The sequence below is a fragment of the Symsagittifera roscoffensis genome, chromosome 1, assembly GCF_963678635.1.
Source record: "Symsagittifera roscoffensis chromosome 1, txSymRosc1.1, whole genome shotgun sequence".
In the NCBI taxonomy this organism is placed as follows: Eukaryota; Metazoa; Xenacoelomorpha; order Acoela; family Convolutidae; genus Symsagittifera; species Symsagittifera roscoffensis.
In genome coordinates, this window is record NC_087062.1 from 64,414,143 (window position 1) to 64,439,686 (window position 25,544).

At 39.0% G+C, this 25,544-nt stretch overlaps 1 protein-coding gene across 1 annotated transcript in view; it reads left to right on the forward strand.

Moving 5' to 3' along the window:
* LOC134839210 (uncharacterized) overlaps positions 1-25,544 on the forward strand; it is a 42,422-nt gene that overhangs the window by 297 nt on the left and 16,581 nt on the right. Inside the window, exons 3-4 of the mRNA XM_063854688.1 lie at positions 37-22,657; positions 23,334-23,429. Of these exons, the coding sequence (XP_063710758.1) occupies positions 37-22,657; positions 23,334-23,429 (22,717 nt within the window). The remainder of the gene's footprint in view (positions 1-36; positions 22,658-23,333; positions 23,430-25,544) is intronic.

The window sequence follows — 25,544 nt, forward strand, 5'->3', positions numbered from 1 at the left end:
CAGAATCTACGTAGTTCAGCATGTGTGATGTTTCAGACACTTCTGCCGGTCCCCGAGATTCATTCAAGTGACAGCCATGAAGACGAAGCAGACGGTCCCATTCCAGCGATCATACTGACCGAAACTGAAACGAACTCACACAGACTTCTAGAACAACCGATGCAACAAACCCCAACTTCAATAACCGAACTACAAAGCCCCTTGCAGTCGTTTAGTCTCCAGTCATCCAGATCGTTCATTGGAATCAATCGACCAAGGAAAGAAATACTGACTGGAAGCGTCCAGATGGATTCCAGAAAAAGGATCCCGTCTTTTGACACCAGTGCTGAAAATTTGACAAAAATAGGAAAACTAGAAGAAAATTCAGATTCTATAAAATACACTGAAGTTACTAGAACATACCAAGATGATGAAGGTAACGAAGTAGTCGAGAAGAAATATTATAAAGCAGAAAGTTCTAGAATTTCCGACCTTGTTTCGAAGCCGGAATTTGAAATCACCGCTGTTAATTTAGACTCAGAGGAAGTTAGAGAACGGTTGGTTACATCTGGCGTCATTGATACTGAAACATGGGCAAGACGAACGATGTCAAGTTCAATGTTAAACTTGGACTCCTTTGATAGAGGTGAAAGATTTCAAAGTGTGCAGAACCTTTCTTCGAGGTTTGAAACAGTTGAAGAATTTGTGATCGAACAAGAAATTGAGAAAGATGAAAAAGGCGATGAAAAAATTTTGACCGAAAAAACTTACCCACTGCACGAGACGACAGATGAGGAAACCCCTTGGAAACCCAAATCTTTTGAAAACAAAGACTACATTGTAGAAGTGACGGTAGTAAAAACAAATGCAAATGGAAAGCAAATTGAAGAAACTAGAAAATTTGCTAAAGACGATCCGGCTATTGAAGATTTCGTGGCCAACAGAGAAATAGTGAGCCAGCAGACATTCAGCGGTAAATTTACGAGAACAGTAATCGAGGAAACTCGATCGGAAAAAATACGACTCGAAGGTACGCCTGACTTTTTTGAGTCGTCAAGCACAAAAATAAGCACAAGACTAGAGAAAGAGTTTTACGAAGAAGGCGCGGGCATCGAAAAGTCAAAACAAAGAGTGGGATCAACAATGTTCATCAATGAATATCATCAAAACAACAGTTCGTCAGAGGTCAAAGAAACGTTCAAAGTAGAAAGGTCAGGAAAAATCGCATCTTTGAAATCTTACAGTGTTGATCAGGTGTCGATTGTGGTAAAAGGAAGCAGAGTTCAAGAAAAATTCCTTCTGAAAAGCGAGGATTTAAATCAAGTTGGAATTTTTGAGCTCCGAGTTTTTCCTAATTTAGATAGCGAACTAAGTGAAAAATTCATTAACAGAAACAGTTCGGATTACTGGCGATTGAAGGAGAGTGGAATTCTTCCAAAAGATTTGTCGCAAGGTCAAAGTTTTTCGCACACTGAGATTGCGGTTGAGATTACAGTTCCAGGAACTGAGAAGGATATCAATTTAGAGCACGTCTACATTTATAAATGCCATGACCAGGAGCTTCTTGAGTTTCTGAAAATAAACAATTTGACTGCTCATTTTGACGAAATGAAGAGAAAAGCTCTACTTGGAATCACAGAAACAGGAGACACGACTCTAGGAAACGAAGCAGAATCATCAAGCGATTTGGACATATCATCAACTGCCGATGTCGTGGTGGTCGTCGAGCATTTCCAGGACTTAAAAGGTCAACTTTTTGTGATTGTTAAATTCCAGAGTTTTATGGAAGAGAAGGTGTACAAGTATCCTGCAGACGATCCGGAACTCCTGGAGATGGTTAGGAATGAAACAATTCCAGCTGAGTCGTTGCCACATTTAATGGTCGTCATTGGCAACGAAGTCAATGAAAATCGTAATTCAAGTCAGTCCAGAAATGAGTTCGACAGCAGCAGTGATGAAAAACAATCTGAAAATTCTTCTGACGAAGAGCTAATTGAAATATTGAATACCGACGGAACAAAACAGTTTTTCAAACTGAACGATCCTGAACTACTTAAGCAAGTCAGAGGAACGCAATATGAACGAGAAATAGTTCAGCTGCGAAAGAGTGCTTCGCGTCTCAGCGTGAACAGCCGCTCAAAGACTAAAAAACGAGGCTCAACAAGCCAAGTCAAGGTTCGACGGAGATGGTCATCAAGCTCGGGTGAGTCATCATCGGATTCAAGCGAAGAAGAATACGAAGGTTATAAGGTCACACTTTTGTCTATTAAGCTAGAAGAGAGAATTGCAAGCGATGGTTTGAAATATGTTCACGTGACCAAAGTGTACCAAAGCGCAAATGACGACGAAGAGATTGAAGTTCAAAAACAAATTGCGCCCGAATCTTCAAAGATTCCCAAATTACGACAGAGGCAAGCAGAGCTCAAAATGAGAAGAAGAACTAAGTCGCATGTCGACCGATTGGACCTGATGCCACAAATTGAGTTTCACCTTGGAAGCAGTTCCAACATTTACACGCCTAAAAGTCCTGGAAAACGACCCAGATTATCAACAACCAGGAGCGAGCGATTGGTTGAATCTCCAATTTCAAAATCAATGAGCAATCTTCAGTTTGAAGACTACGGGAGAATAGAAGCTGAAAACGACGTGCAAATAAATGAATGGACGTTTCGCGCAGAAGAAGAAATTACAGACGAAGGCGAAAGATTTGTTCATCTGTTTGAAAATAAATATGGAGACGAGGTCGAAACAATCCACAGAGCCGACTCGCCCACTATAATTGAATTAATTGAAGCAGGCGAGTTGCCCGAATCATTTTTGATCCCAGCATCGGACGACGAACACGAACAAGTTGTGCAACGGAAATTTATGGTCAAAAAACGACAAATGAACGAAAACCCAACAAGCGATTCGGGTGTAAATCAACAACACGAGGATCCCTTGTCGAAGCATAGGTTGAGAGTAGAAGACGCAATTGATAAAGAAACAGGTGATCGTCTGATTCTGCTGACTGAACAGTTTACAGATGAACGCGGATCGGATACTTTGAACCAGCAAATACACAGACCGCAGTCACCTAGTATCGTTCAATTAGTCGACAGAGGCTTAGTGCCGGCTTCGTTTTTATTTGAAGAACCAGAAAGAGATATAATTGAAGAAGATGAAGATGGATTTTTTACTGAAAACGTCGTGAAACGAGTGTATGAACGGGTTTATTCTGACTTCGTGGAAATGCCCTTGAGCCCGCGAACTTGTTCGTCATTCGGGGACAACGCAATCGAAGATCTAGAATGGTTCCAGAAAAAAATCAAGCCTGAAGATTTCGATGTCTGCGAAGCAGAAATGGACGTTCATGATGTCAAAATTATTGAAGAGTTTTACAACCAATCACCGAGCTTGTTTATCATTTCACGCCGGGGAAAAGCCTTAAATGGAAAAATAGCGGCAAAGACCACACGGCATAGAGCTAATTCACCGACCCTGACGCGGTACCTTAAGAGTGGCGTAGAAATCATTAAAATTCATCGCCCTGTGGATGAAAGCACACTAGCCAAAATCACAGAAGGTGGGCATTTTTTGCCCTATGTTAAGGGATTGGAAGACAAAACGAAACCTTATTTGAACGTCAATGACCAGAATTGGAACAAAGGAAAGCTGATGTCACAGCAGTCAGCGTTTTTACGATTCCAGGACTCGGAGCTTCTCAACCAGATTTACCAATCTGTGGACATCCGACCATTGAAAGGAAACACCGTCAAAGTCACTTCCTGGCTCGAACCAATTAACGATAAAACATCCGTTGTTTCTGTAGATGCTTTGGAGCAAGTCGATTTGTCTAATCAGAAAACAATTTTGCTGAACAAAGTTATTAAAGACCAGGACGGAAATGCATTCCAAGAGGTGAGAAGCTTCGACCCTGAAAGTGAAGTTATTTCTGCTCTGGTGGAGGAAGGGCTTCTCCCTAAAAGTGTGACAATTCAAGCCCGAATTGTCTCACCTTATGCAGTTCTTGGCCCCGAGAGTCCCACGTCCCGCGAGTCTCCGACAAACAAAAAGCATCGCAAAACTTCCGAGAGGTCGGAATTACTTTCAGAAACTCTCAAAAACAAATCGCCAACCAATGAAAATGCGTGGAAAAAACGAACGGCTAAAACAATCCTCAACATTGACGAAAAGACATTTCCAGGAACTGTTGAAGAAATGCGATCTGAGAAAGGAGACAAGTTTCTAAATGTGACTGTGATAGAACCCATCTCAGAAATGCAAAATGATGTACATATTGCCAAGTTTTCACCAAAAAGTGTTTTCATTGACCAAATTGTGAGATACAACTGCCTTCCAGTGACCTTGAAAAGTGCCCTTATAACATCTGAAGGTGAAATATTTCACATTAAAGTACCAGTTGCAACTTGGGAATCAGGAAAAGATGAAGCACACTTAATTGAAATAGTCGAGCAGGAAAAACATGTTGAAACCCAAAAAAAGGAAATCAAAAGCTCGCTACAGAAAAGAGTAGATGCAATAACTACTATAAATATCAATGCCAAAAAGGTTACACAAGATGTAAAAGAACCTATTGGACCGACTCCACTTGAAAAAGATGAACAAATTCCATTTGACACTTATGATCAGGAAGTGTCCATCAAAACTGTGAAGCTGAGAAAAACAGACCTAGTAATAGAAAAGTTCCCGATTTTGAATGAACCGATTGAGGAACCGGAGGAAGAAGAAACAAAAGGATCCAAATTTATTTCAAAAGTTTTGAGACAGTTCAAAGGATATTCAGTGTCAGAAGCGCAAGGAACTCCTAACAATGTTCAACAAAAAGAAGAAAGTTGGAATATTTCGGATCCTTTGGCGATTGACGTTTCAGAAATAGTCGCTGCTACAGTCAGCGTAACCGCAGATGAAAACGAAAAAAGCAAACGAGTTTCATTCTACGATGATCCTGCCGTAAAAATAATTTTCCCAGACATCAATGAAGACTTTGACAACTTCCCAAAAAATGTTCAGAGCGAAGTGGACAGAATAATTGACCAGAAGTCTAAGAAATTAAAAGATAAAGACAGAATCGATGAAGATTTTGACGAAGAAATAGTAGTTCAAGATAAACGGAACTTGGAGAGCACTCCAGTCGAACTTCCTGATGACGTTTATCAAATTCGAGCGGGTGAATCAAAACCCAAAAGTAGTGGAAACGGTGAAGAGCCGAGTCACATTGTAGTTTTGAGACGGGAGATCCGAGACCAAGACGCCGAGGAGTCTAGAACTTACCCGAGAGGAACGGATTTCATTTCGAATTTGATCAAAGACGGAAAGCTTCCCGAGTTGAAAATTGAGGAGCCCATTGATATTCCGGCAGTTGATTGGATGACATCGGTAGTAGAAGTTGAAAATATATCAATCACACCTCTCAGAGCGAGACCAGATTTGGATAATACGAGTGGGTCCAGCTTAGAAGCATCAGCTTCCAGTTCACTGCCGGTCACAAACATACACAGTTCAGCTATGACGTCATCTCCTGATATCACTAACGAGTTCGAGTCCGGATACGAATCAGTTACTCCAACTCAGAGTTTAGTAGCACAGGGAACAAATTCACCGAGACAGTTATCAAACAAGGTGACTCCTTCGAGAGTTTCCGAAATGCCGGCCGATGCCACAATTTCAGAAGAGGTAGCGGAGGATAGTTTGAAAAACGAACCCAGTAAAGTAGATGTTGACGATGACGAAAATAAGGAGCCAATTGATGATTACAAGTCGGTTTTGGCAGTCAACCGAATCGGACTTTCCGAAGAAACGGCCGATTTTGATGAAGATGTTCAAGAATCCGAGTCGAACCAAGAGGTGAAAGACTTAGCAAAACCATTAGTCTTGGATGTTGACAACAAATTAGAAAACGCGGGTAAAGAATTGGCGTATCAGAGAGTAAGTGATGTTCAATTAGAAGAATCAGAAAATGGTCGAAACGAAACAGCAGAGCCAACTTTGCTTAATCAAGGAATAGCCTTTGCAAAAGACTTGATAGACGAAAAAAATTTGAACGAGACCGAACCAATTTATAACCCATTGATAACCCATACCAATGATGAAATACAAAACATTTCGCTTCAAATTGACAAAAGCCTGGACAATATTCAAGCTGAAAATTTCGAGGAGCCAAAAACAACCGTTGAGCCAGAAACCAAAAATGAGAAACATTCGGAAATTCCGATTCAGTACACAGGAGAAAACGAAGCAAATATTTCATTGAACGTAATCACAGAAACTACAGAACCTTGTTATACAATAGCCAAGTACAGTTTCTTGGCTCAAACTGAACCATATACTGAAGAAGTTACAATTTCGCACATATCATTGAAGTCGGAGGCCACGCAGCCAAACGAACAATTGGCCGAAGAAATCGTGCAGGTTTCAGAGACGAATAAAGTTGAACTTAACGAACAGGTAAAAAGCGCAAATAGTTCTAAAGAAGCAAGGTTCAATGTGACTTCAAATCATGTTATTCCATTGGACTCCCAAATTTTGGAGGACTTTATCGATAGGAAACTTCAAACGCCAGTTCAAAACGAGCCAGATGTCCATTTTGAAGAAGATAAAGACAATGAGACACCAGTGTCGAGAAATGCCATTTCGCGAATAGAAGATTTCAATGAAAAACCATTTGACGAAAAAACAGAATACTTAGAAATCGTGAACAAGAACAAAATTGAGCTGAAAGAATCATCGAACGACTTAGAAGATCCGATTGATGAAACATCAGCGATGAGTCCAATACAGTACAAAACTGGCGATGTTTCTCATGAGAAAGGAGAATATACTGAAGACTTAGTTATCGATAAAACCATTGGCGCGGAATCCACTCCCACAAGTAGTGAGATGCACATAGAAGAACCTGTGTTTCTGGCCAGGATTTCCCATGTAGCTAAGCTGGTAGAAAACTTCTCGGATGAAACCGTTCAGCAAATTTCAGCTGAAGTACCAAAAGAAGCGCATTTAGACATTTCAAATGATGACTCAGAAGCTAATGAAGACCTCTTGGATCCTGAAATTTTCCTCCAATACGCTCCTATGGAAACTTTTGAACCCGATGTGAATATAATTACAGAACTAGAAAGTTCTGAGCCCGCACTAGCGGGTCAAAAATTGATCGATAATAACTCGAGCGAAAAATTAAGCGTTAACTATAATACGACTGGAAAGCCCCTTCAATATATCTCAGCACAAAATACCAATATGCCGAGCGATGATTTATCAAAACTAGAAGAGCCTATTGAACTCAACCCCGATACCAGAACAGTAGAATCATCACCAGCAAACGCATTTAGTTCAGATAAAACTCCCGTATCATATGCTCAAAATGGAGACGAAATAATTGTCGAAACAGAAGTCACTGAAAAATTAAAAACGTTGTCCCCAAAAGAATTATCTACACAACAAACAAACAATAATCTAGAGCCAATAGATCAAGATAAACATCAGTCTATCAATATTCAACAAGCAATTCCAACAAAAATTGAAAAATCAGTATCAGAGGAAGTATCAAGCATAAAAGATCCCTTATCCGAGAATCCAGAGCTCAGGGGTGAAACAATCAGAACGAGCAATCTACTGCCAAATGATCAAACTCAAGTTTCATTACTAGTAAATCAAAGCGCCGAGCTAAACGACGAAGAAAATACAGAAAAAATGGAATCTAAGCATCCAAATGAACTGATTCCCCAGGAAACGAAAATTAACCTGGAAACTCCTCTCAATTCAGACGAACGCAACAGGCCAATTCAATTTGCTCCTACTTCATTTGAAGAAGTGCTTAAGGATGACGAAACAAATATGGCCACTCCGATTTCTGAAAACCCAGAGATAGTTATCACAGGAGGACAGCCTATAAATTTACGGCCCAGTGATAAAATTGAGGTTTCATATCTTGTGAAAAAAGACCCAGACCAAAAGATAGATGAAACCTTAGAAAATTTCGATTCAATGGAGCCCAATGAACTCATTCTACGGGAAACCAGTAATGACTTAGAAGCTCCTCCTGATTCAAAAGAACAGATAAAGCCTATTCAATTTGTACCTTCATCATTTGTAGAAATACCACAAGATAGCGAATCTCATATCACTACTCCCATTACTGAAAATACTGAAGCAATAATGTTTGGAAGAGATGACACGAGTATATTTCCAAACAGTCAAATTCATGTTTCACATCTACAGAATAAAGATGTAATTGAGCAAACAGACGAAGAAGCAGCAAAATTCGAATCTGCGGAACCAAAAGAAATACTTCCACAAGAAGTTAAAAATAGTCTAGAAGGTTCTCCGTCTTTTGCTAACCAATCAAAACCAATTCAATTTGCCAAAATGACATTCGACGAGGTGCCTCATGAAAAAGAATCTCTTGTACCCACTCCTATTTCTGAGAATCTTGACTCCAAAGCAAATGAGGGAGAGTCCGGGCATTCATTACCCAGAACTCAGTCTCCTTTGTCACACATGACTAATGAAGAAACGTCTGAGATAACAGAGGAAACAGTTGAAGATCTGAAATCAATGGTTCCGAATCAAATTACTCCACGTGAATCTAACAGTAAACTAGAAGCTTTCCCCGGTGGTTCAGAAAACCAAATGAAGCCAATTCAATTTGCTCCTACGTCCTATGAAGAGTTCCCGCAAGACAACGAATCTAAATTGGAAACACCGATTAAAGAAAACCCGGAGGCCAAAACAGTCGAAGATGACTCTACAGGTTTGATGTCCGGGGATCGGATTCCTATTTCGCATCTGCTCAGCAAAAACAATCATGAATCAACAGAAGAAAATGCAGAGGAATTTAGTTCTGAGCCTCCAACTGAAATAATTGCTCTGGAAGCCAAAAGCAACCTGGAATCATCTCCAATTTCAGAACAGCAATCTAAGCCAATTCAATATGTTCTTAACTCAGTTGAAGAAGCACCACAGGAAAAAGAGTCTACTATAACATCTCCACAACCTTCAGAATCAGAAAATACTATCGTGCAAAGCGATATAGTAATCAAAGCACCTGAAACCATTATCCCAGTTTCTACGGTTCAGACCAAAAAAGAGCAGGATAATGCAAGAGAAAGTACAGATTTTCTTCTTGCAAATGAGGCAAAGCAAATAACCCCGTCTGAAACTAACAATGAGCTCGAAAACTTAATAGAAGACTGCGAGAACATTGGAAGCCTTCAGTATGCTCCATCAATAGAGACCAAACTTTCGGACGAAGAAACCGAAACCCTAACAAATCGGGAATCACTCGAAGGGGCCGAGAGAAGAATAGAAACCAGCGAGTTCAAGCAAGAACCGCCGGCTTTTATGGTGAGCATTTCACATATCGCTAGAATAGAAGGAGAGTCTGTCGAAGAAAATGTTCGAGAGCTATCAATCATTGTTCCACAGGAAGCTGACCTAGAAGACCTTGACCATGCAGTAGACTTCGAAGCAACAAAAACGTCAGAATTTTTAATACAATATGGACCAGTTGAAACAATAGAAGCTGATGAGGCGTTAACTGTGAAAGTTTTCACGGCCGAACTGGTGTCTGCTGAAATAAATATGAGCATCAGCGAAACTACCGAAGAACTTCCTCTGATTGTTCAGACCGTTTCTGAGTCACAAGATAGCGAAATTGTGACTAGAGAGGAAAAACTGGAGGAATTTGAGGTCAGAGCTCCTGATGATGTTCAGATAGTCAAAGGAGAACACAGTCCTCCAGTCAGACCCGAATTTACAAAACAAAACTTAAACTTTGTAGCAAAACGGTTCGATAAGCGGACAGAAGAAACAATACATGACATTTCTGAGAATCATGACTCCAAAGCAAATGAGGGAGAGTCCGGGCATTCATTACCCAGAACTCAGTCTCCTTTGTCACACATGACTAATGAAAAAACGTCTGAGATAACAGAGGAAACAGTTGAAGATCTGAAATCAATGGTTCCGAATCAAATTACTCCACGTGAATCTAACAGTAAACTAGAAGCTTGCCCCGGTGGTTCAGAAAACCAAATGAAGCCAATTCAATTTGCTCCTACGTCCTATGAAGAGTTCCCGCAAGACAACGAATCTAAATTGGAAACACCGATTAAAGAAAACCCGGAGGCCAAAACAGTCGAAGATGACTCTACAGGTTTGATATCCGGGGATCGGATTCCTATTTCGCATCTGCTCAGCAAAAACAATCATGAATCAACAGAAGAAAATGTAGAGGAATTTAGTTCTGAGCCTCCAACTGAAATAATTGCTCTGGAAGCCAAAAGCAACCTGGAATCATCTCCAAATTCAGAACAGCAATCTAAGCCAATTCAATATGTTCTTAACTCAGTTGAAGAAGCACCACAGGAAAAAGAGTCTACTATAACATCTCCACAACCTTCAGAATCAGAAAATACTATCGTGCAAAGCGATATAGTAATCAAAGCACCTGAAACCATTATCCCAGTTTCTACGGTTCAGACCAAAAATCAGTATGCTCCATCAATAGAGACCAAACTTTCGGACGAAGAAACCGAAACCCTAACAAATCGGGAATCACTCGAAGGGGCCGAGAGAAGAATAGAAACCAGCGAGTTCAAGCAAGAACCACCGGCTTTTATGGTGAGCATTTCACATATCGCTAGAATAGAAGGAGAGTCTGTCGAAGAAAATGTTCGAGAGCTATCAATCATCGTTCCACAGGAAGCTGACCTAGAAGACCTTGACCATGCAGTAGACTTCGAAGCAACAAAAACGTCAGAATTTTTAATACAATATGGACCAGTTGAAACAATAGAAGCTGATGAGGCGTTAACTGTGAAAGTTTTCACGGCCGAACTGGTGTCTGCTGAAATAAATATGAGCATCAGCGAAACTACCGAAGAACTTCCTCTGATTGTTCAGACCGTTTCTGAGTCACAAGATAGCGAAATTGTGACTAGAGAGGAAAAACTGGAGGAATTTGAGGTCAGAGCTCCTGATGATGTTCAGATAGTCAAAGGAGAACACAGTCCTCCAGTCAGACCCGAATTTACAAAACAAAACTTAAACTTTGTAGCAAAACGGTTCGATGAGCGGACAGAAGAAACAATACATGATATCGGTGAAAGAATTGCTGTGATTCCTCATGAAGCGAGTCCTGAAACAAAAGACAACAAAAATAAAGCTGAATTTCAACCGTTCCAGATAACTTATGAAAATTTTCCCGAAAAGGAAATCGAAACCGTTGCTGAAGAAGTTTCTGAAGTCCCAGAAAGCATTTTGCCGACTTTTGAAATTAACGAACCAGAGTTCAACTCGGAGTTCCATAATACAGCAGAGCAAATTTCTCTATTTATTCACGAAGAAACAGAAATCTTTCCAGAATTGGGAATTGGAATGGAACAGTTATCTGAAAAAATGTGTCTAAAATCCTCTATAAGTGATGAGAAAATAAAGCCGAAGTCAATCGTAGCCTTCACAATACCTGACGACAAGGGGAAAATGGAAGAAATGACGCAGATATTGCCAGACTTGGAGTATCAAGAACTAGTACAATACGACAGTGGTAAAAAAGACGGTGGGCACCTAAGAGAAGATGCTAATAGATACCAGCCTGAAACGCACACTGGGAATCTTGTAGAGGAGCTTGATAAAGAAATACTAGAAGCAGTTAGTCCCAATTTGCTCAGTCAGACCATCGAATTTGCAAAACCAAGCGAAATTGAAACCAACCGAGATTTGAGAAGCGGAAAAACCGATTTCCAAGTCACGAAGTCACTACAAATCGGAGAAGAAGTTCCAGAACTATCCGAAATCGAGAATATGGAATTGGAACATGGTGAACTAATTCCAGGTCTTACAGCTCTTCAAATCGAGGAATTGGCGAAGCTTGAAAGCAATGATACTGCAAATTGCAACGAAGTACCAGAATCTGTAGTGAAGGATTCTGCGACAACAGATGATATTGTTACAACAGAAGTTTCCTTTAAAATTTTGGCGGATGATAAATTTTTTGAAAAAACACTCCCTGGAATGGAAAGTGACGATGAAAGCAAAAGTGAAAGTTCAACCGATATTATTGCCGACGTTGAAATTAAGCCAGTTAATGATGCAATAATTCAAAACATCGAAGAAATTGGCAAGAGATTTGTTCACCTGTCAATCAAAACTATCAAAGAAGAGGGCGAAATTGTTGTCGAATATCGAAGATACGGTTTAGATGCACCTGAGCTGTCGAGCATTCAAGGCGACACAAAGAACTTCCTAGAACACCCAGAACAGTACATAGAGGTCACCAAGATGGAAAATGATGGAACTGAGACAAAACAGGTCACACGTTATTATCGATTTGACGATCCTGAACTACAAAAATACTTGAATCAAACCGGCGTTGAGCCCACAGATCAAATTTCAAAAATGAGCCACCAGATCGCAGATGCATCATTGCTGGACAAGTCTGGATTTTTGAAGGGATCACTGGAGTATTATCTTGATGAAAATTCAAATTACACTGTGTTTGTGAAGTTCGTAGAAAAATCTCCACTTAACGAAACAGTTACTGAAGTTCGCAACTATCTGTCGCAGGAGTCTGAAAATTTCACAGTGCCTATTTCTCAAATTGACATGGGTTCTTTCACACCTTTTAAAGAGCAATTCTATGAACTCGATTTCAGTTTCAGTCTCGCCAATCAACAAGTCGTAAGAGTCAAAAGATGGTCCCCGATTTCAGATTCGTTCTTCGCACACTTGATGAAAACTGAGTTTCCTGATAACGAAAAACTTTCTGAAAAAGAAAAATCGGAAACCTTAAAGTTGTCAAGACCAGTAAAACAGCCAGAAGATTTTCTTCTGCAATTTGTTCCTTCAGAAGTTAGAGAATCAGCAAGAGCTGTTTGCTTAGAAATCAACCCCGTTTCTGCCGTGAGAGTAAAGGAGCATCGATTCAACGAAAAGTTTAATATCGTTGACATTGACATAATTCTTCAAACGCCTTCAGAAGAAGAAGCAACTTCAGGCAGAAAAAATAGAACTAATGAGAAAACCGGAATTGCAAAACGCCCAGAAACTCTTGAGATTCCAGAAAAAAATCCTGAAAATGCTGAAATTAAAGTTGTCCGGCATAGATTTTATTCGACTGTACCAGAGGTGACAACATTGAAACAAAAACGACTAATTTATCAGACACGAAAGGAAAGGAAAGTTATAGGGATACTATTTGAGGTTCAAAAAACAACCACTGATATCTTGGATCGAAGAGTTTCCAAAACGAGCAGATATGTTAACCCAGGTGACGAAGTGATCAACTCACATGAACTTAGGCCAATGAATCATCTTCTGAAACTGCATCTCGAGGAGTTTGAAGACGAACGATTGCACACAAAGAACCCCGAAGTGTGTCCAAAAATAGATACCAATCGAGAGCAGTTCCGAGTTGAAGCCCAAACTGATATGGTTGAAAGGATCTCATTAGAGGAAAAGTATGACCAATCAGGAAACGGAGAAAGAACGATTAGCAGGTTTATAAATGAGCAAAAATTGGATTGTATTGTTGAAACTCGAAGTTACAAATCGTCATTGAAACGAATTTTGATTGAGACTTCGTCAAGATCTAATGCAGATGTGGAGGCTCCAAAATTTTACGAGTTCACAATTATCCAGAAAAAAGAAGCCCAAGTTGTGCGGAACAGGGTTTGGATTCCAACCAGTTCTAAACTTCCGAACTTTTTAACTGACATGGAGGAATTGCCTATAGCAGGTAACCGAAAGTTCATTGCAGAAGCCCCAGACAAAGAAGGCGAAGAAACTGCGGTAAATGTTTTATTCAGCGATAATTTGAATATAATCAAGGCTGAACATCTAGATATTTGGGGACTTATCGATGCCAATAGAATGGACATTCTTGATTTCGAGGAGCTGACGCCTCGGGTTAGGAGTGGCCGAGTTGTAATCGAAGTAAGACCAGTGATAAGCATGGCTATCACTGAATTTTGGGACGGTGAAACACGCTGGGTTTTGAAATCACGAAAAATGTTGGAGTATGACAAAGTCTATACACTTACGTCATTCTTGAAAGTGAAAACACCCAGTATCAAGAAAATTAGAAAGTCAACGTCTATGTTGAAAATATTCGGTTCTTCTGTATTTGGTAGCCGAAGAGTGGTCAGCCGAAAATCGAGATCAAAAAGCCAGTCAGATTTATTGCATCGACAAGCATCCAAATTGTATTTGGCAATGCATTCAGGTCTAGAAAAGCTTCCCACTTTCGAAGTGAAAAAGAAAAACCTGGAGTCAATCAGAGATCAAACAAAAACAAATGTAATAGAAATAAAATCAAGATCAACCAAACTTCCAGAAGAGGAAAAAGAATTGGAATCAGACGAAGAAGAAAATCTAGAAACTATTGAACCCACTCCCATTGGAATAAGTGTGAAACAGATACGTCAAAATCCGATGTCCAAGGTAGTAATTTTCGAAGGGACTTCTCGATATAGCCACGGAAACTCATTCATGGAGAGAAGGACGTATAGATCAGATGACCCAGAATTAAGTCGAGCTCTTGAAGAGGACCCGACTGCAATCGTTTTACCTTTGGATCCAAATGACTTGCCAAGAGAGCATGAAACGGTTCACAAAGGTAACGTGGAAGCTGCTCCTTTGACTATAAACGTACGAGGTAGTGATGGAAGTAGTTTCTTGTACCGATACATTGACGGAAAAGTTATGAGCGACGACAATTTAGACACTATAGAACGTCCAAATGTCGAAGTTTCACTTTTTGAGCCCATGCAAGAAATGACGCCAATAGAATTTGATCTAACTCCAAAAAATGAGAAAACAGATGAAAGAAAACGGAGCGTCGAGAAGGTTCAAAAGCGAGTTCTCAAAATAGTTCGACCTGGAAGCGAAGAGCAACTTACATTAGAAGAAGCTTTCAGAAGAGATATAATTGACTCGGATACATATTTGAACTTGAAGCAAAGGAACAGCTTGCAAAGACCACGTGTGTATGACCCGGTAACAGCTCAGCCAATGAGGTTAGACAAAATGGAGATACTGGGAGTTGAACTGCCACCAACGATGCGTAGAATTGTCCATCATGATTTTGCGGTGTCTGAAAGCAGTTTGGTGAGTTGGGATTCAGAAGAGTTAGGAGCCAGGGAAGTATCAGCTGACCAGGTTGTGCTAGCTCAACAACCACAAGGGGTTTCAAAGTTTGACAAGAACCTTGATAGCCCATCGATTCAACACAAAGCAATTGCGATTACTTTGCCTCAAGTGAAGACATTGCATTCAAAAGCGAAAGAAAACCAGGAGCCAATTTTGATGGCTGAAAAAGAACCTGAATATAAAGCTAGAATATCAAAGAAGGTGACAGTCTTGGACCCCGTAACGGAGGAACGAATATCACTGGAGGAAGGTTTGAGAAGAGGTCTTTTTGACGAGAAGACGTACCAAGAGTTCAAAAAGAACGAACAAACGGAATCAGGAGTCCCAGTTTCTAAAGAAGAATATAGAAGACTTATCAAGACACATAAACCAGTTGAAATTATGAAAGAAGTAGAACTGCTTTACTTCCCAGAAGTATCGGAAGTTGATTTTGAGACTCAATGCATACAAGATTTGGTTCCCGAAATTGAAGTTCAAAAAGCAGTTTATGTAGAAAACGAAACGATAACTTCAAACAATAGTAAAAAAGTCACACCTGAGGAAGCTTACAAGAAAGGGCTAATTGACCACTCAACTTATTGCAACTTCATTGAGTATGATACATCAGTTGAGCTGGTAACAATTTCTACTTCAAAAACTGTGCCGGTTAAACCTCCAGACGACATTAGTAGCCCTGTCGAATACAAGAACAAACACAGCTTCGAGCAAGTTACAGTCCTGGATCCCGTGATGGAAGTCATGGAACTGGAGTCCGAATCTCCAGTGGTTTTCAACCCACAAACGAAGGATTTGGTATCACCGACAAGCGCACTTAACATGGGACTCATCGATCAGAGGACATTTTCAAAACTGATGTTTGAAGTAACGAGCGTATTGGAAGACGCCAGACTGCTGAGTTCTGTTAACGACACTTTTGCTTTAAAAATTTCAGTTTTGAATAAGAAAACAGGCAAAAAATTAAGGCCACGAAAAGCTTTCGAGAAAGGATTGATCAATGCGGCGATTTTGGACATCTTGGAGAATAGTCCAACTGAAATTCAGTTCCTGTCTACAAAATCAGATCTGTGGCAGATTTTGATTTTCGAATGCATTAGCGAAAATGACGATGTGACACAAATCTCGTTTGATGATGCGCTTGAGTTAGGAATAATCGACTCAAACTTTTATGTCAGAGTTTTCGAAAATGCAAAACATAAACCGAAAATGACGTCAGGTGAAGTTCCCGAGGGAGTCCGAGTGCAATTCGAAGAGACGAAGTCCAATGATGCAATTTCCGAAAAGGCAGGAATCATTGTCGTGACTGATTCCGAAACTGGAATTACACTGAACCTTGATGATGCGTTCAACTCGGGTTTGATCGAAGATGAAAAATATAAAGAACTTAAGGATCGAGAAAAAGCGGGCATTCGAGAACTAGAAGTCAGCAAAATTGATGGAAAAGTTTTTGTGTTTTCTTCGCAGACAGGAGAAACATTTAGCGTCGAAGAAGCATTCACGCGAGGTTGGATTTCACTGCCAGTTTACGAGAGGCTGACAAAAGGCAAAGATAAATCGGTTCGAAATCAGCAACTTCCAAGATCTATAATGATAACAGATTCTTCAAGTAACAAACAGTACACAATTGAAGAAGCATTAGAACGGAAACTGATTTCACAGAAGGGTTATGCAGACATAATTTCAAAATATCTCTCAACGTCTAACGCTCCGATTCAAGAGGAAGCATTAGTAGCAGGTGCACACAACCGAAAGAGCTTTGCGTCGAATCTGAATTTGACCTCACTTCAAAACATTGCAACTAGCTCGTTCGCAACGTCTCACGAGGTATTAAATTTGGAATTTTCGGTTAAAATAAACGAGATTGAATTGGTTACTTCTGAAGTTTTACCCACTTGTTTCAACTTGGACACAAAGTTATTAGAACAAGGAGCCGAAAAAGTGCAAATGCCGTTAATAATTCCAGGAGCGATTTCTATCAATGATCGCAATGGTGAAACTAGTATATCTATGGAAGAAGCGATTCATCAAAAAATTTTATCTGAACAAAACAAAACATCACTAATGGCCCAGCAGTACGAAACTTTACAAAAAATTGTTTCAAAGTATTTGAACAAAATTATGGTGAAAGATGCAACGCCAAATGATGACAAAGTGTTTGAACAACTCCAAGCAAGTGATCAAAAGATAAGCGAAGAAGAATGTTCGAAAATCAGGGAACAGCTACTCACTATTGTGAACAAAAACCGCATCCAAAAAACAATGGAAAATCAGGGATTTTTAATTTACAATTCAAAAACAGGCAAGACTCAAGAGTCGAAAAATCACAAGATATTATCCAAAAAAATTGATCTGACATTCTATCTGAAGGATTCCAACAAGTTAGCTAGTATTGATGAGTTTTATGCATTCTTGGAACACATACCTCAAATGAAAACGTTTGAAATAGTTGAAAACCTGCTGTCCATTTTAAAATCTCCTTCGACTGATCCAAGCTATTTGTTTATTTATTCAGAACATAATCAACATTTGAGCTCTTTGGAAAACGCTATTGCTTCGAGGAGCATCAATGTTCAAGATTACTTAAGATTCCTGCGACATGACCTCCAAAACATGACATTTGTTTCGACAGATCAAACAGATGACCTTTTTATATTACCAACTGCCCTGTCACAGGGAATCATAACTGACAAAATGTATTACCAGCTAACTCAGACGGTCAATAATGACAGCCGAATAGACGATTTCGAAATTCATGATCCATTCTTTGAAACCACTTTGAAGGTATCTGAAGCCTTTCAACAAGGAAAAATTTCTTCAAACCAATTAAAACTGATTATTCTCCTGAGCACGCAAAACCCCGAGACAACGGGTAAAATTTTCATAATTGACCGGGACAACGATTCGGTGATTTCGCCTTTTGACGCCATTGAGCTGAACCTTCTTGGAGTAAGCGAACTAGATTCTTTAGTTTTGACTAATGTGAAATCGTTCGAAAAGATTTCCCCACCTGGAATTCATATTCTCAACCCCGAAAACCGAGAAATTTTCACTCTGGAAACTTCCCTCGAGCTCGGTTTTACAAACATAGAAGTCTACGAAGACCTCTGTTCAATTGCATATCTGAGGCCACAAAGTGTTCCGAAGCTTCTGGTCATGCTGGAAGATTCGAAATTGGTCTCACCAATTGCTGGATATCTAGATGGAATCATAGACTCCAATCTTTATGAAAATATCAAAACGGACAATATCGACTACCTCCTTTCCCTCAAACCTTCCCAAGTAACAGTCATGCAGCAAAGTGGCACTCTCAGTCCACTAGAATTGGTATTCAAAGAAGACTTGATTGACTTGAATTCATTTGCGAACCTATTGGCTTTAATGAGCGAAGATCTCGAAAGCACTCCATCATTTTTGATTTTGAATCCTTCAAATGGGAAGCTTCTCGAAATTCGGGAAGCAGTGCAAAAGATGGTGGTCGAATTCGAAACGCTCTCAGCTGTGGATCCAAATATATTGATGAAATACAAGTACTCTGACACTCAATGTTTCATACCAGGGAAAAAGCTGTGCTTGTTAAAAGAAGCATTGACTGAACACATAATCGAAATGAAAAATTTTATCCAATTTTTGATAGACAGCGAGACGGCCGAGGCAATGTTGATATATGACGAAACAAGGGGAATCTTAGTTAACCAATCAGAAGCTAGCAACGCTCAACTTTTTGACCAATCAGATTTAGTCCACTTTTCGATATCCAAAAAGAGCGAAAGATTGATTCTGTTCCCGGAAACTCAGCAATTTTACACAGTTGAAGACGCACAAGCAAACGCACTGATTTCGTCAAAATCTCATCACTTAGTGAAAGCTGCCCTTCATGAGTCAGGCAAGTATATGACACAAATAGTGGTTTGGAGCAAAAGCATCCAAAACATTTTGTCGACATACGAGGCAGTTTTCCGAGAAACAATTACGAAAGATCTTTTCTACGAATTAAGCTATCAGAGTAGTGAGTTCTGTCACATTTTACCAAACCCCGAAATTGAACTTTACTCCCTTAAAATGGGAGAGCGAATGAGCATTTCAGATGCAGTTTTGAACCGATTGATTCTTCCAGAAAATGTTGCTCTTCTATTAGAAAAACTAGAAACAGAGCCTGAAATATTCCCGAAGACGCTGATAATTCACGCTACACTGCAAGACGTTATCGTACCTCTAGATGCTGTCGAATCAGGTTTGGTCACGCGAAATGAGTTGGAACAAATTTGCGACACATTCCAAAATTTACGCATTCCATTTAAAGACACAGGATTGTATATTTGGCTGTCACTTACAAAGATGATAATCCCTATTTTTGAAGCCTTGCATGAAAAAGTCATATCAAGTTTTGTGTTCATGAACATAGTTCAAAAGCTAAAATTCGAACCTGAACTACTAACAAAACTTTTAGTTCTAGACGAAAATACCGAAAATATTTTCACGCCACTGATCGCAGTCGATTTAGAAGTCATGGAAGTTTCCGAGTTCGACGAAATCTTGTCATTGCAGCCCGAATTGATCCAACCAGTAAAAAGCACCGGGATCTATGTATTAAGCATGAACAATGGTGATTATGACATGATTGAGAATTGTGTCTTGAATGGAACAATATCGCTCGAAAGTTACTCAGAGACCTTGCGACTTTTCAAAGAGAACGGAGTCGAAACTAGGAAGACAATGCTATATTTTCCCGATTCTGACGAGCTTCTGACCATCGATAAAGCAATGGAGGAGAACTATTTAACAGCAGAAGATGCGACAATGTTTGTAAACACAACACCTGGTTTAGTGCAGCCTGCAAAATATAGTGGAATTTTTGTACTTTTGATGCCCGAAAAGCTTCTGGTGACGTTGGAAGAATGCCTGAATAAAGGAGATGTGAATTACGATACATTTTTGGAAATTCTTTCCAGACATTACTCAAACGCAGCTAAACTGTTTGTACTACAAGTAAACTCAGACATAATCATGACAATTGATGATGCGCTGATGAACCGATTAGTTCCAAGCGAAACTTACAAAGATCTTTACGATCGGAAACCAGATTTATTCAGCGACGAAAAAGTTCCTGAAATGTTCATAATGGACGCAGATTCGGGAAAAATTGTACTTTTAAGCCAGTCAGTCGAGGAAAAAGTTCTTCCTCAAAGCATAGCCATTCAAACCGAAAGAGATCTGAAAGTCAACCCTTTTAGGCTGCGCAAACTAATGATATATTCAGCTCGACAAGAAAAAATTTTGAAGATTTCTGAGGCGAAGAATCTTGATTTAGTAGACGACCATTTCTTTGAAGAATTACTGAGCACACAGCCTGACGCCTTCGAATACCCAATCTCCTCAAAAATAAGCATAGCTCCGTTTGAGAAAATGATGAGAAATAATTCAGAACTTTCTAGTCTGGAAAATTCCGTTCTGACGGGTGAATTGGATGTTTCAGTTTTTGACGAGATCGAAAGGCGTATCACGAAAAATCCTTTATCTGTAACAAATGTCATGATTAACACGAATGGAAATCTGACAAGTTTATCCGAAGCATTCAGGCAAAACTTGATATCGCAAGATATTTTTGATTCGTTAAATGCGAGCGTAAACGGCGAAAAAAACGTCCTTGGCTCTAAATGTAAGCTTTTAGACGAAAAATCAAAAGATGCAATTGACCTATGGACAGCCTTCACTTCGGGCGTAATCGATGAGTCACAGTACCAAGAAATGACGAGGTGTGAAAGAGAGTTTCCAGAAACATGCAGTCGTCTCTTTGTTTTGAGCCAGGGATATAAAATAGAAAATCTGAGAAGCAAACAAGATTTAGAAGCTGCATTATCAACATCAAGCATGAAAAATATCGAAAATCAAGAACTGGAAACACTTATTAAGCCGATAATCAGTCCGCTGCCGATGATTTTTGACATTGACCGCAATATGTCAATTTCCGTGTTCGAAGCTTTAGAACGAGAGTTGATTACAGTTCAAATGAGTGATTCACTCTGTGAACAAGTAATGAAGAGACCGGAAAAGTTGACGAAAGTTCTGGTCCCAGACAGAATTACGAAGAAGTTATGGTCCCCACTCGACGCCTTGGAGAAAGGTAAAATAAATCAGACCGAATTCGAAAACATAAAATTGATTTCCAAAGAAGCGAACCAATTCTTAAAAATACCTGATTTGAAAGTGTACAATGATGATTCGAAAGCGATCAATCACATTTACGATCTCATCATGAAAACCGAAATTGAAGTCGAGACGCTTAATCAGGAACTGCATAAATTAACTATTGGTGGGCTTGGAAAATTGAGGAAGATGCTCATTTACATGCCTTCGAAAAAATCTTTTTCATTTGTGACACAAATTGAAAACGAAATTCTGATAGAGACGGAACGAGCTGAAATAATCAAATTGCATCCAGAAACTATCGAGAGCTATTTGAGTCCGTCTAATGTTTATTTTGTGAATGATTCTTCAAAAGTCCTTCCGATGTGTGGCCTATTGAGACAAGAAGTTCTAACCTCGACGGAATATGAAGAACTGACTGAAGAAATTGGAACCATGAAAAATATGCATACCAAAATTTTTGTAAAAACTGAAACACAGGAAGGTCAAATTAAGCTGAACAACTTATCTGAAGATCTGTTTGAACAGTTTAGTGATAGCTTAAAGTACAAGCTCAAAAATTATGGATCGCTGCGTGAACAGAAACCACCAAGTGGATTAACCACTTTTAACCCAAGCTCAAACGCCATCTTGCCATTAGAGAAAGCAATTAAAAACAATGAAACAAAATTTCAACAAGTAATGGACGAATTTGAAATGAGTCCTGAAGACTACACAGGAATCCTAATTCAAAGCGAGTCAAAAACTATTACAGACGAAACTGAGTTACTGTGGCCAACCGAAGCTCTAAGCAGCCATACAGTAGAAGCTTCTCAGATTCGCGATTTGCAAAGAGATTTTCCGGAAGTATTTCAACCTCAAAAAACATCAGGTGTGACCTTGATTGATGTAAAATCAGAAAACGTTCTGCCCTTGGAAGCCTCATTTAATCTTGGATTGATCACATTTGAATTTTTCAATGAAATCGTGAACAAAGTCGACAGCGACGAATCTTTTGGAACTAACTTGATTCTGTTCGACAACGAATCAAAAAGAACACGCAAGATACCTGTTGCAACAATATGCTTTACAATGGCTGCAGAAGACTACGCGACTTCATTTTACGGAGATGAAATGAACACCGAAGTAGGAGAAGATCTAGTCGATGGCGCAGCTTCGAAAAAAACGGACCTTGAGTCAATTCCAGAAATACAAGAACCGGTTGACGGATCTTCTAATAAGAAATTGGTTAAAACATTACCCTCTGTAAAGCCCAAAACGGCACCAGCTGTTAGTAAAGAAAAGAAAGGAACAAAGTCCCCAACAGTTTCAAGCAAACTAACAACGCCGAAAAAGCAACCCGTGGTTCGACGTCTGAATGATGAACCAGGAACTCCTTCTAAAACCGCAGGTACGTATTCGTTGCAAATTGAAACATTTGGGAGAAGTTCAACACTAGGCTGCTTATTTTTGATCCGACCATTGAAAATGGGGAGAAACATTGTATTCGGGTAAGTTTTAAATATATTTTTTTCTTCTTTTTTTTGTTTTCCACGCGCACTCAGGTACCACAAACAATCATTGGAATGGTTCCAGCGATATACCATATTAAAGCACTTTAAACCGTGATTCAATTAACATTAAAAAGCTGTCAAAGTGTCAAGAAAAACAGGTTTGAATTTTATGAGTTTAAATCTAATTTCGAGCGAGTAAAGCTATCGAAAAACGTTCATTATATAAAATTTAGACTAAGAACACTTGATTTTACAAAAAAAGCGTTTCCTGGGCAAAAAAAAGTTTTCTAAAAACATCAGGGCAAAAAAATTTTAAACAATTTTGGAATTTTTTTTTGATTTTGTTTTCATATTTTGTTTGTTATTCACTTTTTTGCGACAAATTTTCTTTACTAATTTACTAAGTTTCAAAGAGTTTGTATAGTTCTTTCATCACACCGTGTACCAAAAACGACACTAAATTAAAACAAGAAAATATATTTTTTGTAGTTTTCCCATGAATGTGGTCGGACGATACTATGATACTCGTACAGCATCCGCTGTCCTTGTTATAGTCTAATATTTACCTTTCAGCACCTGGGCTAAAGTCTCCTTTACGACAGCGAACCAAATCAACTGACTCGATCTCCAGTCAACCAGACTCGAAGAGCGAAAAGCAGTGGAGATCCGGTAAATTAACTTCTTTTTCCCGGACTTTTTCTTTTTAGTGTTTTCCCGAATAACAACGCAGAGCTGAATCATTCAGGGTCATTAGTCTAAAACCACTGCTCAATTTGAGCTTAATGAACCAAAAGACAAGCAATTTTGAAAACGTTTTAGTAAAGCGGATACATCTCATACAAAACAAAATTGCCAAGTAGAATCTCACCTATCACGACAAATCCAACTTTGGTACGGGGAGGGGATTGGTAATAAGCTAAAAAACAATGAAGCCAAAATAGCTCAAAATATAATTAAAAGCACAGTAGAATCAGATTGGGCTCTCTTTTTCATCAAGCCATCAACTGGATAAAAAATTGCTAGAAGCACGCAAGAAACCGATTTGGCTCTCTGTATCATTACGCCATTAACGGGAAAAAACAAGACCTGTTTTGTCGTCACTGAGAGACCCTTTTGTAAATTTTCTTTGAATTAGTGTTTTCCCGAATAATGACCCAAAGCTGAATCATTCAGGGTCTTTACTCTAAAACCACTGCTTCTTTTGAGCTTAATCAACCAAAAGTCAAGCATTTTTGAAAACGCTTTAGTAAAGCGGATACATCTCATACAGAACAAAATTGCCAAATACAATCTCACTTATCACGCCAAACTCAACTTAGGTACGGGGAGGGGATTGGTAATAAGTTTAAGACAACAGAGTGAAAATAGCTCAAACGATTCTTAAAAGCACAGTAGAATCAGATTGCGCTCTCGTTCGCATCAAGCCGTCAACTGGATGAAAAATCAGACCTGCTTTTGTCGGCACTGAGAGACCCTTTTGTAAATTTTCTTTGAATTAGTGTGTTTCCGAATAAAAACGCAGAGCTGAATCATTCAGTATCATTAGTCTAAATCACTGCTCCATTATTTGAGCTTAATCAACCATAAGACAAGCAACTTTGCAAACATTTTAGAGAAGCGGATACATCTCATACAAAACAAATTGACAAAAAAAAACTCAACTAACACGCTAAATTCAATTTAGGTAAGGGGAGGAGATTGGTAATAAGTTAAAAACAAGAGAGTAAAGTTAGCTTAAAATATTTTTAAAAGCAAAGTAGAATCAGATCGGGCTCTCTTTTTCATCCAACCATCAATTGGATAAAAAACCAGACCTGAGAGACTCTTCAGTAAGACATCTATTGAAAATCTGAATTACAACAGAAAAAACTATAAATTGAAGCCATACTAGGAGTTTTTTCAAGATACCTACAGCTGAGTAGAAAGAAACTTCACCACGCGATAGTTCCTTCACTCTTTCAAGAATGGTCAAAGCAAAAAAAAACATCATTTTGTCTAAAACTTTTGCGTGACAAGTAAACGTTAAATAAACTTTTCTGAAAGACTTTTGATCAGAAAAAAAGTACTTTTATGCGCACTCTACCTCAAAATTTTTTTTGTTTGATTCATTGTTACGGAAGTCGAAAGTTCCGAAAGAACTTTTCCCAGTTGGAGCACAAAATAGAAAAATTAATCTAAAAGTAAATAATCATGGAAGATAAATTAGCTATGCCCCCGAGTATATATAACATATGCTGACAAAGAAACAAAAAAATTGTTTCTTTGTCAGCATGCTGACAAAGAAACCTCAGAACTTTTTTGCGAACTGTGTTGCATCCACGGCAGCCCCTTTTATCCAAAGTTACAACACACGCATATATGAAATAATATATACGACAAAGCACAAGACATTCCTTAAAGTATAAATAAATGCAGAGGCGATGCACAGCTTCGCCACACTTCTGATACCACAAAAAAAGCTCGGCAGCAAAGCAAAAGCGAGTAAAAGTAACCGGTTGCTGTGCAATGAGCACAAAATGCTCCGACTAGAGTCATCAATGCAGAAATACATTCAAAGGGAAATTGAAATTAATTTCAGAAAAGATATTTTTATGCAAATTTTTATTAAACATTTAAATCAACCAATCACAGGTTTCAGCGTGATCACTCATCGTTCAAATGAACAGTCAGAACAGTAAAAACTAAAACAAAACAACAATTCTACAATATGCCAACTAAGCCGACAAAACATAAGCAGATAAATAAAGAGCCGAAAATTTTTTTGTGAAACGGAAAATTTCCCGT